The following is a 13,435-nucleotide window of genomic DNA, read 5'->3' as shown; positions in this document are numbered from 1 at the left end:
GAGGCTTAACTCTTATCACACCAAACCATAACCATGAGCGGTCTTTCTTCATTTTACATTTCATGAAAGAAGTATAAGGGAAACATTTAGCCTTAAGGGCTTTCACCCAAAGTTTATTCTTTTCAGTAATCAGGCTCCACCTTAGTTTAGGTATTAAGGCCTTGTTAAAACTCCACAACCTTTTGACATCGAGGCCTCCACAAAATTTAGGAGGACAAGCTTTCCTCCAAGCAACCGGTGTAAAGCTTCTAACCACCTTAGAATCATTTCTCCAAAGAAAGGCTCTGGCTAGTTTCTCGAAATTTTCACACCACACTTTAGGAAGAAGGAACGTTGACATGGAGTAGACAGGAACCAACATGGCTATGTGCTTTACAAAAGTAGCCCTCCCTAATTGAGACAGAAGTTTAGCTTTCCACCCTTGAATTCTTGCCTGTACTTTTCTTCTCAAATCTTCAAAAGCAGTCAATTTGTATCTTTCCACAAAAAGAGCGATCCCTAAATACTTAGCTTTTTTATCAAGTTCTTTCATTCCAAGGTAACTTTTAATCTAAGCTTTGGATTTTCCAGTAACATTTCGTGAGAAAAAACAACATAACTTTTTGAAATTAATGGATTGTACCGTCCATCTACAATAAAGTTGGAGACACTTGAAGACACTTCTTAGCTCCCCTGAATTAGCCCTGCAGAAAATTAGTATGTCATCCGCGAACAAGAGATGCGAGATTGAAGGTGAAGACTATCCTAACTTAACTCCATTGAATTTTCCTTCCCTTTCCCAAGTGTGAAGCAATCTGGAAAGTAGTTCAAAAACAAGGACGAAAAGGAAAGGTGATAGTGAGTCTCCCTATTTAAGGCTTCTTTCCATGGGAATTTTCCCAAAAACACTACCATTTAGCGGGAGCTCCATAGAAGCAGATGAGATACAATTCAGGATCAGTTTGACACATCTATCCGAAAAACCAAAAAGGGTAAGGATTCGTGTGAGCACTATCCAATCTACCCTATCATAAGCTTTCTGCATGTCCACTTTAATCCCAGCTATTCCTTTAATTCCTTTCTTTTGACTCATAGAATCCACTATTTCACTTGCTAGGATAGCGTTCTCTTCTATCCAACTTCTAGGCACAAAAGATGATTGGTTCAGAGATACCAGCTTCTCCAGAAGAGGTTCAATTCGGTCAGATATGATTTTAGAGATAATTTTATATGTAGTATTACATAAGTTTGTCAGCTGAAGATGCTTGAATTCGGAGACTCCATTAACTTTGGGAATTAGGACAAAGAAAGATCTGTTGATATCTCTTGGAAGCATTTCGGACCTAAAAACATTCAGAACCATCTTCACCACATCTCTTCCTACTATGTTCCGGTATTTCTAAAAAAATAATGCAGGCATCTCATCTGGCCTAGGAGCGTTGGTTGGTTGCATACTTTTAATAACCTTCCAAATTTTAGATTCCATCGGGATCGATTCCATACTTTCATTCTTCTTTCTAGAGATATATTTGGTAATGAAATCTCCAAATCTTTCGCTTCTTCCTGGATTATCAGCTTTGAAAACGTCTATAAATTCCTTGATCAAAAGAGAGCCAATGCCTTCTCTAAACTCCTTCCATTCTCCGTTACTATCTTTCAGAGCAAGGATAAAAATATTCCTTTTGTTAGCAATAGTAGCAGAATAGAAGAACTTGGAATTTATGTCTCCTACAGAAAGCCACATTTCTCCGGATTTCTATCTCCATAGAATTTTGACTCTTTTTCTCCACTCATTTAGCTCCAACTGCATTTTCCTCTCTTCGGAGAAAACCATCTCCATAGGGTACTGACCTCGAAGCATATGAATCTTCCTTTCCAGATCATTCACTCTTGACTGAAAAAAATCGAAGACATCTTTGTTCCACTTTCTTATGGCCAAGTCCGTACTATGGATTTTGAATTTGACTAATGCCGTTCGTTCTCTGTAATCAGCACTTTTCCAAGCCTCACACACAACTTCCTCACACAAGGGGTCACGAGTCCAGACCTCAAGGAACCTGAAAGTTCTAGGTCTTGGGAGGTGGTCCAAATATGTTTTCCGCTGAATAGGTGAGTGGTTCGAAGATTCATTGGAGAGGTGTAAAACTCCAACTTGTTCAAAATTAAGTCTCCACTCCGTGCTCACAATAACTCTATCTAGTCTGTCTCTAATATTGGCCTTTCCTCTGTTTTTGTAGCACTAAGTGTATGCATTGCCATGAAAAGCCAAATCTAAGGCCCCTACATCATAAATAAAGTTTCTGAGGAAGTAGTTAGCCTTGGTCGATACTTTCTTGCCTCCCATCTTCTCCTCTTGATAAACCACATCATTAAAGTCTCCTATACACACCCACTCCTTCAACCCGGCCTTCACCTTCAAAGTTAATTCCTCCCATAAAGCTTTCCTTCTCACTCTCTCAGAGGGACAATGACAAAACCAAACCATCCAATCCCCTTTTGCAAAAGATTCCACTAAAACTCCAATGATCCAATCGGATACAGAGATGATAGACCACTTCTAATAGTTATTCTAGAAAAAGCCGATCCCCTTTTACTACCATTCGCCTCAACAAAGAAAGAATTGTCAAAATTCAAGCTTCTACCAATCTTTTCCAAACTAACCATATTTGACTTTGTCTCATAAAGGAAGAGACCATTTGGGGAGTACTTTCTCATAAGGCCACGGAGGTTCTCCCCAACCCCCGACAGTCCTAAGCAATGGCATTCATTGGTGGGAGGGGGCATGGTAAAGCCCACCTCCTTAGCCTTTGAGTCATCCAGTTCTTTGCATAAAGTCTTTTCTATTGAAAATTCCTTTTGAAACTACCAGCTCCGGTCACTCTTCGGGCAAGATTTTTAACCCTTATTTTCTGAGAAGAAGAGAAAGTTACCTGGGGTTCAACTGTCACCAGTCCTTCTACACTATTTGTTTTAGAAGCTTCCTCAATAACATGATAATGTAGGCCCATAGGTTCAGTAGATTCCACACTTGGGTTTTTCCCATAGATAGCCACCTTACAACTTCATTTTAGAAAAATAGCAAAATTTTTTTTTTTTAAAACTAGCCACCTTGGGACAAAAATACCCTTGATAAAATTGAAAATTACACAAAAGGTTTTTTTTACACCCTTTCCTTTCTTCTACACAGCCGTTCGTTCGTGGGGGTGGGGTTTCTACAAAACTGTTCGTGGGGTTTCTCTAAACTCTTTGCATCTCATCACCTCTCACTCTCATTTTTTTGTATTTTCTCATATCTCAAACTAAAATCAGGTAAAATTTTTATCTTTTTTCTTATTAGATGAAAGTAAGGAAATATGTGTTTTTTTTGTTTTTTCTCTTTCTCTTTTTCTTGTAAGTTTTATTAGTTTAGGGTTTTTTAAGCTTTTTATTTGATATGGGTATGCAAGAAATTGATTTATGAGATGTTCTATGTGATTTTAAAGATACTTTAGGTGGCATATGGTTTGAAAATGGGAGAAATTTTGTGTAAAACTGAAAAATTGCGAAAAACAGTAAAAACGGAGAAAATTTGACGAAAAAGATGAATTTCTGCCAATTTCCTCCAGTTTGTCAGTTTTCGCAAATTTCCGCCAATTTTCCGCCAGTTTTCCGCCAGTTTTCTGCCATTTTTCCGCCATTTTTCCGCCAGTTTTCCGCCAATTTTCCACCAGTAGGAAAAAGCTATATTTGGCCCGAAAAAAAAAACAGAATCAACTTTTTTAATACAGTTAATATGTTTGTTTAATATTATTCAAAATTTTATATATTTATTGATTTAGTTTAACGTTATTCATTTAATTTTGTAGTAAAATGGAAGATGATGACATTGTAATTGCGGTTTTATACAATGGAACATTGGTACAAAATGATAGTGGTGATTGGGAATATCGAAATGGTAAAAATGTAATGGTTTCCGTCGGCAAGAGATGCACAAAATCAGAGTTAGAGGATGAGATTTTCAATTCTATTGAGATAGATCGAAATGAATATTTGCTAAAGCTAAAATGGATATATGGACGATGTGCAGAAAAGTTGGATCCTACAGAAATACGATGTGATAGGGATGTGAAATGCTTTCTTCAAGAAGTGAGGAATGGAGGGATGACAATGATGCGGCCTCCATTGTATGTTGAGGTGATTTCAAAAGTTGAACATGTATGTAGAAATGTTCATCAAACAGCATTTGCTTCGGATAGTGGGAGTAATCTTCATTCTTTTTCTTGTCCTCCAATTGGCGGTCGTCTACCACAAGCTTCCGGTACTGAACCAATTCAGGCTACATCTTAGGAAATTATGGTTCAAGAAACTCAGTTTAGAAATCAAGTTGATGTTCGTGGGGCCTGAACATCATTTAACATTCATGAAGGAGTTGATGTTGGAGGTGACTATGCTGAACGGTTTCCTAACGACGAGGAGTATGAGCAGTTGCATCATATTGATCATGATGAGAATTACAATGCAGCAGGGGATGATGTTGGTCATAATGATGTAGATTTTGATCATGAGTTGCCGGACAATGATAATGATATGCATCCTGAAATGAACAATGAAGGAGTTGATGATGTTAGGGTTCATCGTGCTACAAGTGACCACATATCATCGAGCAACAGAAGTGGTTCTATGGCCATATTTTCGTCAAAGTTCACTGGCTGTGAGAGCATAGTAGTTGGACAATTATTTCGCAACAAACGTGACCTACAGAATAAACTGAGTATCTATTGCATGCGAGAAAATAAGGAGTTCAAGGTGACACAGTAAACTACACAACGGTATGAGGTTGTATGCTTGGAAAATACTTGTAAATGGAGACTACGTGCAACCACATTTAAAAATGGAGAAATATTTGTTGTGAGAATTTTTGATAATGTACACAGTTGCTCGTTAGATATCGTGCATCGAGAACACAAGCAAGCCAGTAGCCGGGTTATCGGGCAATGTATCAAATCTAAATATGAAGGTATTGCACGTGTTTACAAACCCAAAGAAATTCAACATGATTTTTTGCAGAAATATGGGGTGAATATAAGCTACAACAAAGCATGGAGAGGTAAAGAGTATGCACTTAACAGTGTTAGGGGATCTCCAGAGGAGAATTTTGCTAAGTTACCTGCCTACTGTTTTGAGTTAGTGTCGAAGAACCCTGGGACTGTTACACGTATCAAAACAGACGATAATAATAATTTTGTATATTTCTTTATGGCGATTGGAGCAATCATTAGGGGATTTAAATCCCACATAAAACCCGTATTGGCTGTTGATGCAACTACATTGAAAGGGAAATACAAAGGGTACATGTATATTGCATCGGGCATGGATGGCAATAAGCAAATATATCCTTTGGCTTTCGGCATTGGAGATGGAGAGAACGAGCAAGCATATACATGGTTTTTCCAAAACTTGAAGGATGCCATCGGAGATTTTCCAGATTTGGTGTTTGTGAGTGATAGACACCCTGCTATTGAAAAGGCATTACGCAAAGTTTTTCCCAATGCATACCATGCGTTGTGCACGTACCATATAAGCAGAAATATTAAAGCAAATGGACATACGAAAGATGAATCAATAATACAATGTTTCATGCTCGCAGCTAGTGCATATTTGGTTGAAGATTTTGAGTTTTATATGGGGCAAATTGAGGCAAAAAGCAGTAGGGCTGCCCAGTACATTTGATCATGTGACCCTACAAGGTGGGCACGTTCTCTTTGTCCATGTAGAAGGTACACTATCATGACCACCAATATTGCAGAAAGCTTGAATGGCATTCTGCTAGATGCTAGAGAGATGCCAATAGTAGCATTAATAAAGCACATACGGGATTTACTGCAAAGGTGGTTTTATGAGCGACGTACTGCAGGTGCAAAATTGACAAAGCCTGTGACTGACCATATGGAAGAGCAACTCAAACTACGAAATTTGGAGTCCATCGGACTACGTGTGAAAGCCATTAATATGCATGAATTTCTTGTGGAAGGTGGGAGTTTGAGGGGTACAGTTAATCTCCAATCAAAAACATGCTCATGCAAAGTCTTCGATCTTGATCAATATCCTTGTGATCATTGTATTGCCGCTTGCAGAGACCGAAAAATTGCTCCTTATGGCATGTGTTCTCATTACTACACCGCGGATGCATATCATGCAGCTTATACTGAGTCCATTTATCCTTTTTTAGATGAAAAACAGTGGCATGTCCCGGATGACGTGGCAAGTCGCATTGTTCTTCCACCAAGATGGACACGTAGGCGAGCCGGTAGACCGAGGATGCAACGCATACCATCCGAAGGTGAAGATGTTATTGGACGTAGATGTAGCCGATGCGGTGGTGTTGGACATTGTAGGCAGAGATGTACGAATCCATTGTCTTATGCTTCGAATTAGAAAGTTTTAATTTAGTGTTATGGTTTAATATGTTTTGATAATTATTTCATATGTTTTTTTTTTTTTGAATTTAATCCTAAATGAAAAGATGCTTTCTGGAATTGATTTTCAATCTTTAGTTTACATATCATTTTATGAAATGTCCAAATGATTTTGAAAATAAAAACAAACATATATCAATTTTATTTTTATTTAAAATGGTTATTGATTTTAAATGTCACTACATTTTTTGTTAATTCCATCTTCATCTTATATAATATTTGTCTCCACTCCCAATTTTTTTTACCCTACTATTAACTTATATAATCTATTAGAAATTGATTTTCCAAGTGGAGGAAATTAGTTTCTAATAGGAGTAAAAATTATTCAACGATTTCCGCTTGGAGGAAATATTTTCCAACAGGAGGAAAACTATTTCCGCTTGGAGGAAAATTCTTCCACCTGGCGGAAATTTATCAAGAGGCTTCAATTTTTCTTCATATGGGATTTCCGACTGGATGAACGTTTTTCCTCCAGTAGGAAAAATTTTCCGCCTATAGGAAATATTTCCGACAAGCGGAAAATTTTTTAAAATTTTCAATTGAGCTCTTAAGGCGTTTGTGCATAACGGAATTCTAATAAATAAACATGACACATTTCCTATAAGGTCAATTACTTATCCTTACATCAATACCACATTGTTATCTTTGTTAAATGAACATTATAAGCCACCATTATATTTACAATTAAAAGTCAAATATAATAAATAATATGCATCTATAAACATGACAAAAAGAAAGAAAAAAACATCACCACGCAGCTCATATGCTAAGTTCTTTGTTGTAAACCTCATATGCATACTTCTTCCTAAAGAACTCCATGTTATCTTGTGTGAATGTCAATGGTAATCTAGCATGTAAGAATTCGATGGTCTTGAGTGTAAATATGCCACAGTCACCACTACAAAAACAAACAATTATTATAACATATATTAGTATTATTAGAACCATATTCAATAGTTAATATTTATTCAACAACATGTAAGTATTAAGAGGTTTTACCCGTTACTTTGCTGAGGGGTATTTTGTGCCAATTCACATGTAAACTCGTCAACGGAGTCTACAAGATCCGGCCGCTGCTCATAAAAGGATGCAGACCGCAGTAAATATGGTAACATTATGCATAATTTCTGGAAATAAATTTGTCCCTTGTATCGGTTACCAGCCTTATCTGAATCATATACAGTCATGCGACGCTCTTTTAAATCCACGTGCCCTACCACCCAATGTATGTTGCGCTTGTTTAGTGGAATCAACAACTGTCAATACATTACAGAATTTCAGTTAGCACAATAAATAAAGGAAGGCACATGAATAAATGAATAGTTAACATTACACAATTTGGACATGTATATATTACATGATTTACGTATTTCCATGGCTTGGACTCCTTCATTCGAATCCCCAGCACATATTCTTGCATTGCGTATGAGAATTGGAACTTAGATGGATTGTCGATGAACTTTCCATGACATTGCTCAATGTATACCTACAACAAAATAATTTATTAGTTATCTAAAATCACAATAGCCACATATAGGACACCTGGCCGTTACTTACCCAAAATCCTCCATCTAGCACCTCAAAACTAGGATAAAAAATATCAGGAAATTGATTGGCACGTACACGAAATAGGTAAGGCAGGACTTCCATATGCTGCATTGAAAGACGAGTTAATTTTAAATTACATCCATGCAGTTGAACAACTATCTATGGAATTTATCAAATTATAAAATAAAAATCTTGATCGAAAAATACTTACATCGTGATTCAGCCACTTCTCACTGTTTATAAGCAACTGGAAAAAGTCTTTACCCGCAGTCAAAATGTCCATATCAACCTTTGCTGCCCAACCAGACTTCATAAATTTGTCAAAATGTTTTACAAGTCGCGTGGGTACTGGTTTGTATGGGTCGAACTTCAAAGTAGAAGATGCACCAGGTAAAGTGCGCTGTAGTTTTTTCCGCAAGCCTCCGACACTATAAGGAGTTGTAATAGCTGCTGCCGCCTTCCTATCCCTCCTCCCAATATCTATGTTTTGCTTAGCAGCTGCTACCTTTCTTGCACGTCTCCTGGCAGGAAACTTTGATGGAGACACTTTCTCAATAATCGTAACACTTGGTCCTGCATCATCGTCAACATATGGCTGTGACTGTCTATCAACGGGGGTCGCATCGGGACCATACTCTTCTTTATTTTCATCCCCTTCAACGTCCATCCCATCTCCCAACCCGTCAGCACTAACTCCCACTCCTTGGTGCTTCATTAACTTATCAAGCCTGGTGTCCAAACTTGCAAACTCTCTAAGCATGGCGATTCGTAAATCCTTAACGTCTTGCTGTACACTAGCCACTTCGCCTTCAAGGATTGTTAATCTCTCTCTCAAAGGTACCTAAAAGAAATAATAATTATTAATACTTGCAATAATGAAAAAAAGATAAACATTCATACAATTTATTCAAACCTCATCATGGGATGGAGTCGTTGGAGGTTGGGATGGAGTCGATGGTTCAACATGAACATGAGCAGCAACTCCTGCAGTTGATGAAGAAGGCTGGTCTGTCGGCTTATGTCCCTTTCGACGCCTCCCTCCTTTTCCCATAATTTCCACAGACGCCTCTTTCCGTTTCTTACTTATTCCACTTCTTGTAAGTGGAATACCTTCATCTTTTTCATCATGACTTGCCTGTGGTGGCTTGTCTCGAACAGCAGGTGCAACATTGTATGGAGTACTGTCATGATGTACATCCAATGCCAAGTTGCCGATATATGCATGCTCAACTTCAGTCACATTCATTAAGCCATGAACGGGATACTGCAAAAGACAAAAGGGATTATAATCAAGTGATTAGCAAGTAATACTAATATTCATACAAATACTACAAAAGTGTATAAATAATATTATTATGTTGGAATGTATATTTATATATATATATATATATTTGTACATATAAGTGGAAGAACTCATAGACTTACATCACGATGATCGAAGAGTTCAATAGCCTTCTCAAATCTTGGCACTTGTGGAAAATGCCAATTAAGAATTCGAGGGAATGCCATGTCCGGCAACTTCTTTCCGAATGCTTGACCCAACGAAGGAATTGTCTCAAAACCCCAAATTTGTCAAACAATTAATTAGTAATGAATAAGTAACAAAATACACACCATAAATACAAGTGTAACAAACTTTAAATAATAGTGTAACAAACTTACCATGAAAGCCAAAGGAAACCCACAAAGACTATAACTCTTTGACTTGTTTAAAGCCATGGACTCTCTATGCTCAAAAGCACTCTTCAACGATCTAATGGTGGTAGTATACGATAAAGTACCCTATGGATAGTTATTGAAGTACTCTAAATCGTCCACCATCTCCAAGTGATTATGAGGTGCGGTGGCCATGCTTTAATTGCCTAGAAGAACCGTCTCTAGGAAATATAATAAAGCCAACTTCAATCTATCATCGTCGGCTTCATCATTGTCTTGACACTGTGCAGTCATGAAAGCTTCGGTTATCTCCGAATTAGTGACCTTTCGCTTTCCGCCAAAATACGTGTCACTAATACGAGTAGAGATGTTAACCTGCCTATTGGGTTCGTAACCAAACCGTAGACCTGTAATTATGGTGAATTCTCTCTGTGTAAATCTAGCACCACGCCCTCCAAAATTGAATACCATAGAGTCCTTTTCGTCACAAACACATTGCCTATACAGCATGCTGTTGACGATGTGGCCACTAAATTGTATCTCGTTGGCCTTCAAAAAGTGGCCAAAGCAGCTATCCTCAAACTTCTTTATTTGGGCTGGAGTCAGTTTGAACTTAATATCTGACACGGCTTTCCAGAAGTTCGATCTACAATTAACCTTTGCCCTCGATATCTCCGAGTCCCAAAACCTTCGTTGGTAATCTGAATCCATTTATCTGCAAATCAAATACAACAAAACATAACAGATGGAGGAAACGTTTTTTCCGACACGAGAAAAGCCTGAAGGACAATTTTTCCGCCTGGAGGAAAAAATTTTCCGCCTGGAGGAAAAGGTTTTCCGCCTGGAGGAAAACATTTCCTCCAGGAGGAAAACATTTCCTCCAGGAGGAAAAGGTTTTCCGCCTGGAGGAAAAAATTTCCTCCAGGAGGAAAATGTTTTCCTCCTGGAGGAAATTCGCCCGGAGGAAAAAATTTTCCTCCTGGAGGAAATTTTTTCCTCCAGGAGTAAAAAAATTCCCGCCAGGAGGAAAAAAAGAGAAAATATTTTCCTCGGGGTGGAAAATTTTCCAGAACCAAAATAACATACACCTAACGGGATTTTCAAACCAGCGCATAATACATTATACATTAGTAGTGTACATTATACATTGCTTCGTAAAGATAACCTATAGATATATTATGGTTTCACATTCAAACCTCCCATTAAATTCAAACAAAAACACAACTTCACAATAGTTTTAATTTCACATTTCACATTCTAACCATGCAACACAAACATTTCTGTCACACCAAATAAAACAATATTATAAGCATAGCGCATAATGACAAGGTTCAAAATTGTAAAACTCATTCAATACAGCACAACTAAAGGTTTTCAGATAAGTTCGTTACATTAAAGCAAAATTAGTTTGCAAAATATTTTCTATGTTGTACAGAGAAGCAACTTACATTAATGGGGGACAAACCACCACCAATGCTTCTCTATCTATTTATATATATCTCTCTCTCTTTATCTATCTCTGTGAGTGTATGTGTAATTTTATCAGCTTGCACTTGTAACTCCACGATCGCAAATTTTGTGCTTCAATTTTCTGCTCAGTCCATCAGTTGCTCCTCCAATGCTGAAAGAAATAGAAAATCAATATTAGTAACCATGCAGCAATCAAATTTAGCATATTATATGTGTAAGATGTGCATATGAACAAGAGCATATGAGAAATTTGGAAATTTTCCACCAACAGAAAAAAACCACAAGAAGCATAAACCCTTTTAAACAAATATAATCCATACAATTCCATATCATTTGCCTTATTGAATAAGTTGAGCAAATTATCAGGCTGGTTAAGATAAACATTGATAGCTAATCAACCTCCTGTTTGGCATGGAATTATTTCTACCGTTTGCTTTGGCCAAAAACAAAAGAAGAAATAAAGAAAAAAAAAAAAGAAAAAGAAAAAAAGTTCAATGCTCAACTGAACATAGTAGAGAAGTACAAATTGCAAACAATTAATGCATATATAGATATGGAGCTGTCTTTCTTATGGAGAATATAATAGCAAAAAAACAATGCAACTGAAAATAAAATTGAAAACGAAAAATTAATGAAAAAGGTGAGGATGGTAATGCGGTGGGAACATTTGTGACATAAAAATTAATTGAAGGTCCAAAAGTTAATGACCAAAAGTTAATGGGACTGAGTTGATAGAAGTAAGAGGCCAGGAAATATGTAATTTTGTAATAAAATGGTCCATACATAAATACATGTATGTAGTTCGTCTCCAAATTGAATGCAACTTGCATGCATTTATGATCTACCTTCCATGAAATGTTCATGTCTTTCATGAGAAGACATATATTGTTGTATTCCAAAATTTGCCTCTCATCCATCACCATCTCAAAGATATTATTTCTACCTAGACAGGAGGCAGATATTTCTCTCTCTTTAATTTCATTTCAAATCCTTGTCTCACTTTCTTTTGGACTCTACTTGCAAATCTTTACCATTTCTCTTATAATATCGTACTATATTGTAAAATTGTTAAATTGGTCTCCCTAGAAAACTGTATATATAACATGATGAAGATATAGCAGTTAAAATTTAGGTAAGATTGGAAAATAACAAGCTCAGACAGACACATATTATTAATATATAGATTATAGATACATGATATAGATATCTCTGATATTTTAATGAATATATATGCATATAATATATAATATCGGTTGGGACCTAGCAAGCAAGATAGATTGCATTGATAGCTAAACCAGATCATATGTCATGTTGAAGATTCATATCAGGATTAAATACTCAAAATGACATAGTTTTGAATCTATCACATGCGTAATAATCTTTTGGTTTTGATTGCTCAACAATTTTATTTATATGTATAAGTGGGTTCATGATAATCCGTGGACAGCAGTTTTTCTAAAACTGAGATAATATATATATATATATATATATTGGTGTAGAGTGGACAAAAAATGTGATGTTTTTATTAAGAAAGTAAACAAAACCACCAAAATAGTTTGGCAAGATTGTAGTGTGAACTGTGAAAGTCGCTTCAAACACCTTGCTATCCTATACAACTCAACAAATTCCATTTACAAATTCCATTTCTAGATGGCTTAGATCTAAGTATAGAAATTATTTTCAAAGAAGCTCAAGACTAACTGATTATTTAGATGTTTCGTATTTATACATGTATTTGCGCATTGCTGATCCATAAAGAATTTGCAATTTGCCAGCATGACAATGTTATCATATATATTATATATACAAATATATATTCTATAATATAGTCATCCAAAAAAATAAAATATTCTAATATATATATATATATATACACACACACATTTCCTACCATATATGTATGGCTCCCCTGTCTTCTGCCACTTGTTTCTTTAGAACTTCAATAATGCACAATTTGCCAGCAGATAATGACATATGGGTACCTAGAGTACTATTTCATCATGCAAGAGTAAGAAAATGTATAAAAAAATGAAAAATAATAATATAAATAAATGTACAAAGCTAGCAACTAATCTATCTAACATCTATATTTTCTGCTCTTGATGACCTTGACACTTTGATGAATATTGGAATCCTATTTATCCATTAAAAAGAAAAACAGAAAACGTAGAGAAAGAATGAGAATCTTTGTTATTACCTTTAGAGGACAAATAATTGCTCAAAATGCCATTCTGCCTTTGGGAAAATGTCACTGTTATAACAGATGTATATACATATACGTTACACATAAAAATGGCAACGGCTAGCCCCTGGTGGGAGGACGATGA

At 36.4% G+C, this 13,435-nt stretch overlaps 3 protein-coding genes and 1 long non-coding RNA gene across 4 annotated transcripts; all 4 read right to left on the bottom strand.

Annotated features, from left to right (window-relative positions):
* Window positions 1–847: 847 nt before the first annotated feature.
* On the bottom strand, window positions 848–1,342 carry LOC107416974 (uncharacterized). Its single transcript, XM_016025527.3, has one exon. The coding sequence runs from the start codon at window positions 1,340–1,342 to the stop codon at window positions 848–850; it is 495 nt and encodes a 164-aa protein (XP_015881013.3).
* Window positions 1,343–7,163: 5,821 nt separating this feature from the next.
* LOC112491180 (uncharacterized) lies at window positions 7,164–8,275 on the bottom strand. The gene is made up of 5 exons (XM_048472474.2): window positions 8,194–8,275; window positions 7,992–8,087; window positions 7,792–7,920; window positions 7,434–7,690; window positions 7,164–7,332 (listed from the first exon to the last, which is right to left on the bottom strand). The coding sequence occupies exons 1-5, from the start codon at window positions 8,263–8,265 to the stop codon at window positions 7,194–7,196; spliced, it is 693 nt and encodes a 230-aa protein (XP_048328431.2). The 5' UTR covers window positions 8,266–8,275; the 3' UTR covers window positions 7,164–7,193.
* A 37-nt stretch (window positions 8,276–8,312) lies between these two features.
* LOC132803547 (uncharacterized) lies at window positions 8,313–9,538 on the bottom strand. The gene is made up of 3 exons (XM_060816759.1): window positions 9,408–9,538; window positions 8,953–9,246; window positions 8,313–8,330 (listed from the first exon to the last, which is right to left on the bottom strand). The coding sequence occupies exons 1-3, from the start codon at window positions 9,489–9,491 to the stop codon at window positions 8,313–8,315; spliced, it is 396 nt and encodes a 131-aa protein (XP_060672742.1). The 5' UTR covers window positions 9,492–9,538.
* A 1,422-nt stretch (window positions 9,539–10,960) lies between these two features.
* Window positions 10,961–13,228, bottom strand: LOC132803465 (uncharacterized). Its single transcript, XR_009638733.1, has 2 exons — window positions 13,000–13,228; window positions 10,961–11,259 (listed from the first exon to the last, which is right to left on the bottom strand). It is a non-coding gene; the product is annotated as an uncharacterized LOC132803465 (long non-coding RNA).
* Window positions 13,229–13,435: the final 207 nt, after the last annotated feature.

This window comes from Ziziphus jujuba, chromosome 4 (genome assembly GCF_031755915.1).
Source record: "Ziziphus jujuba cultivar Dongzao chromosome 4, ASM3175591v1".
NCBI lineage: Eukaryota > Viridiplantae > Streptophyta > Magnoliopsida > Rosales > Rhamnaceae > Ziziphus > Ziziphus jujuba.
This window is presented reverse-complemented; position numbering and strand designations above follow the sequence as displayed.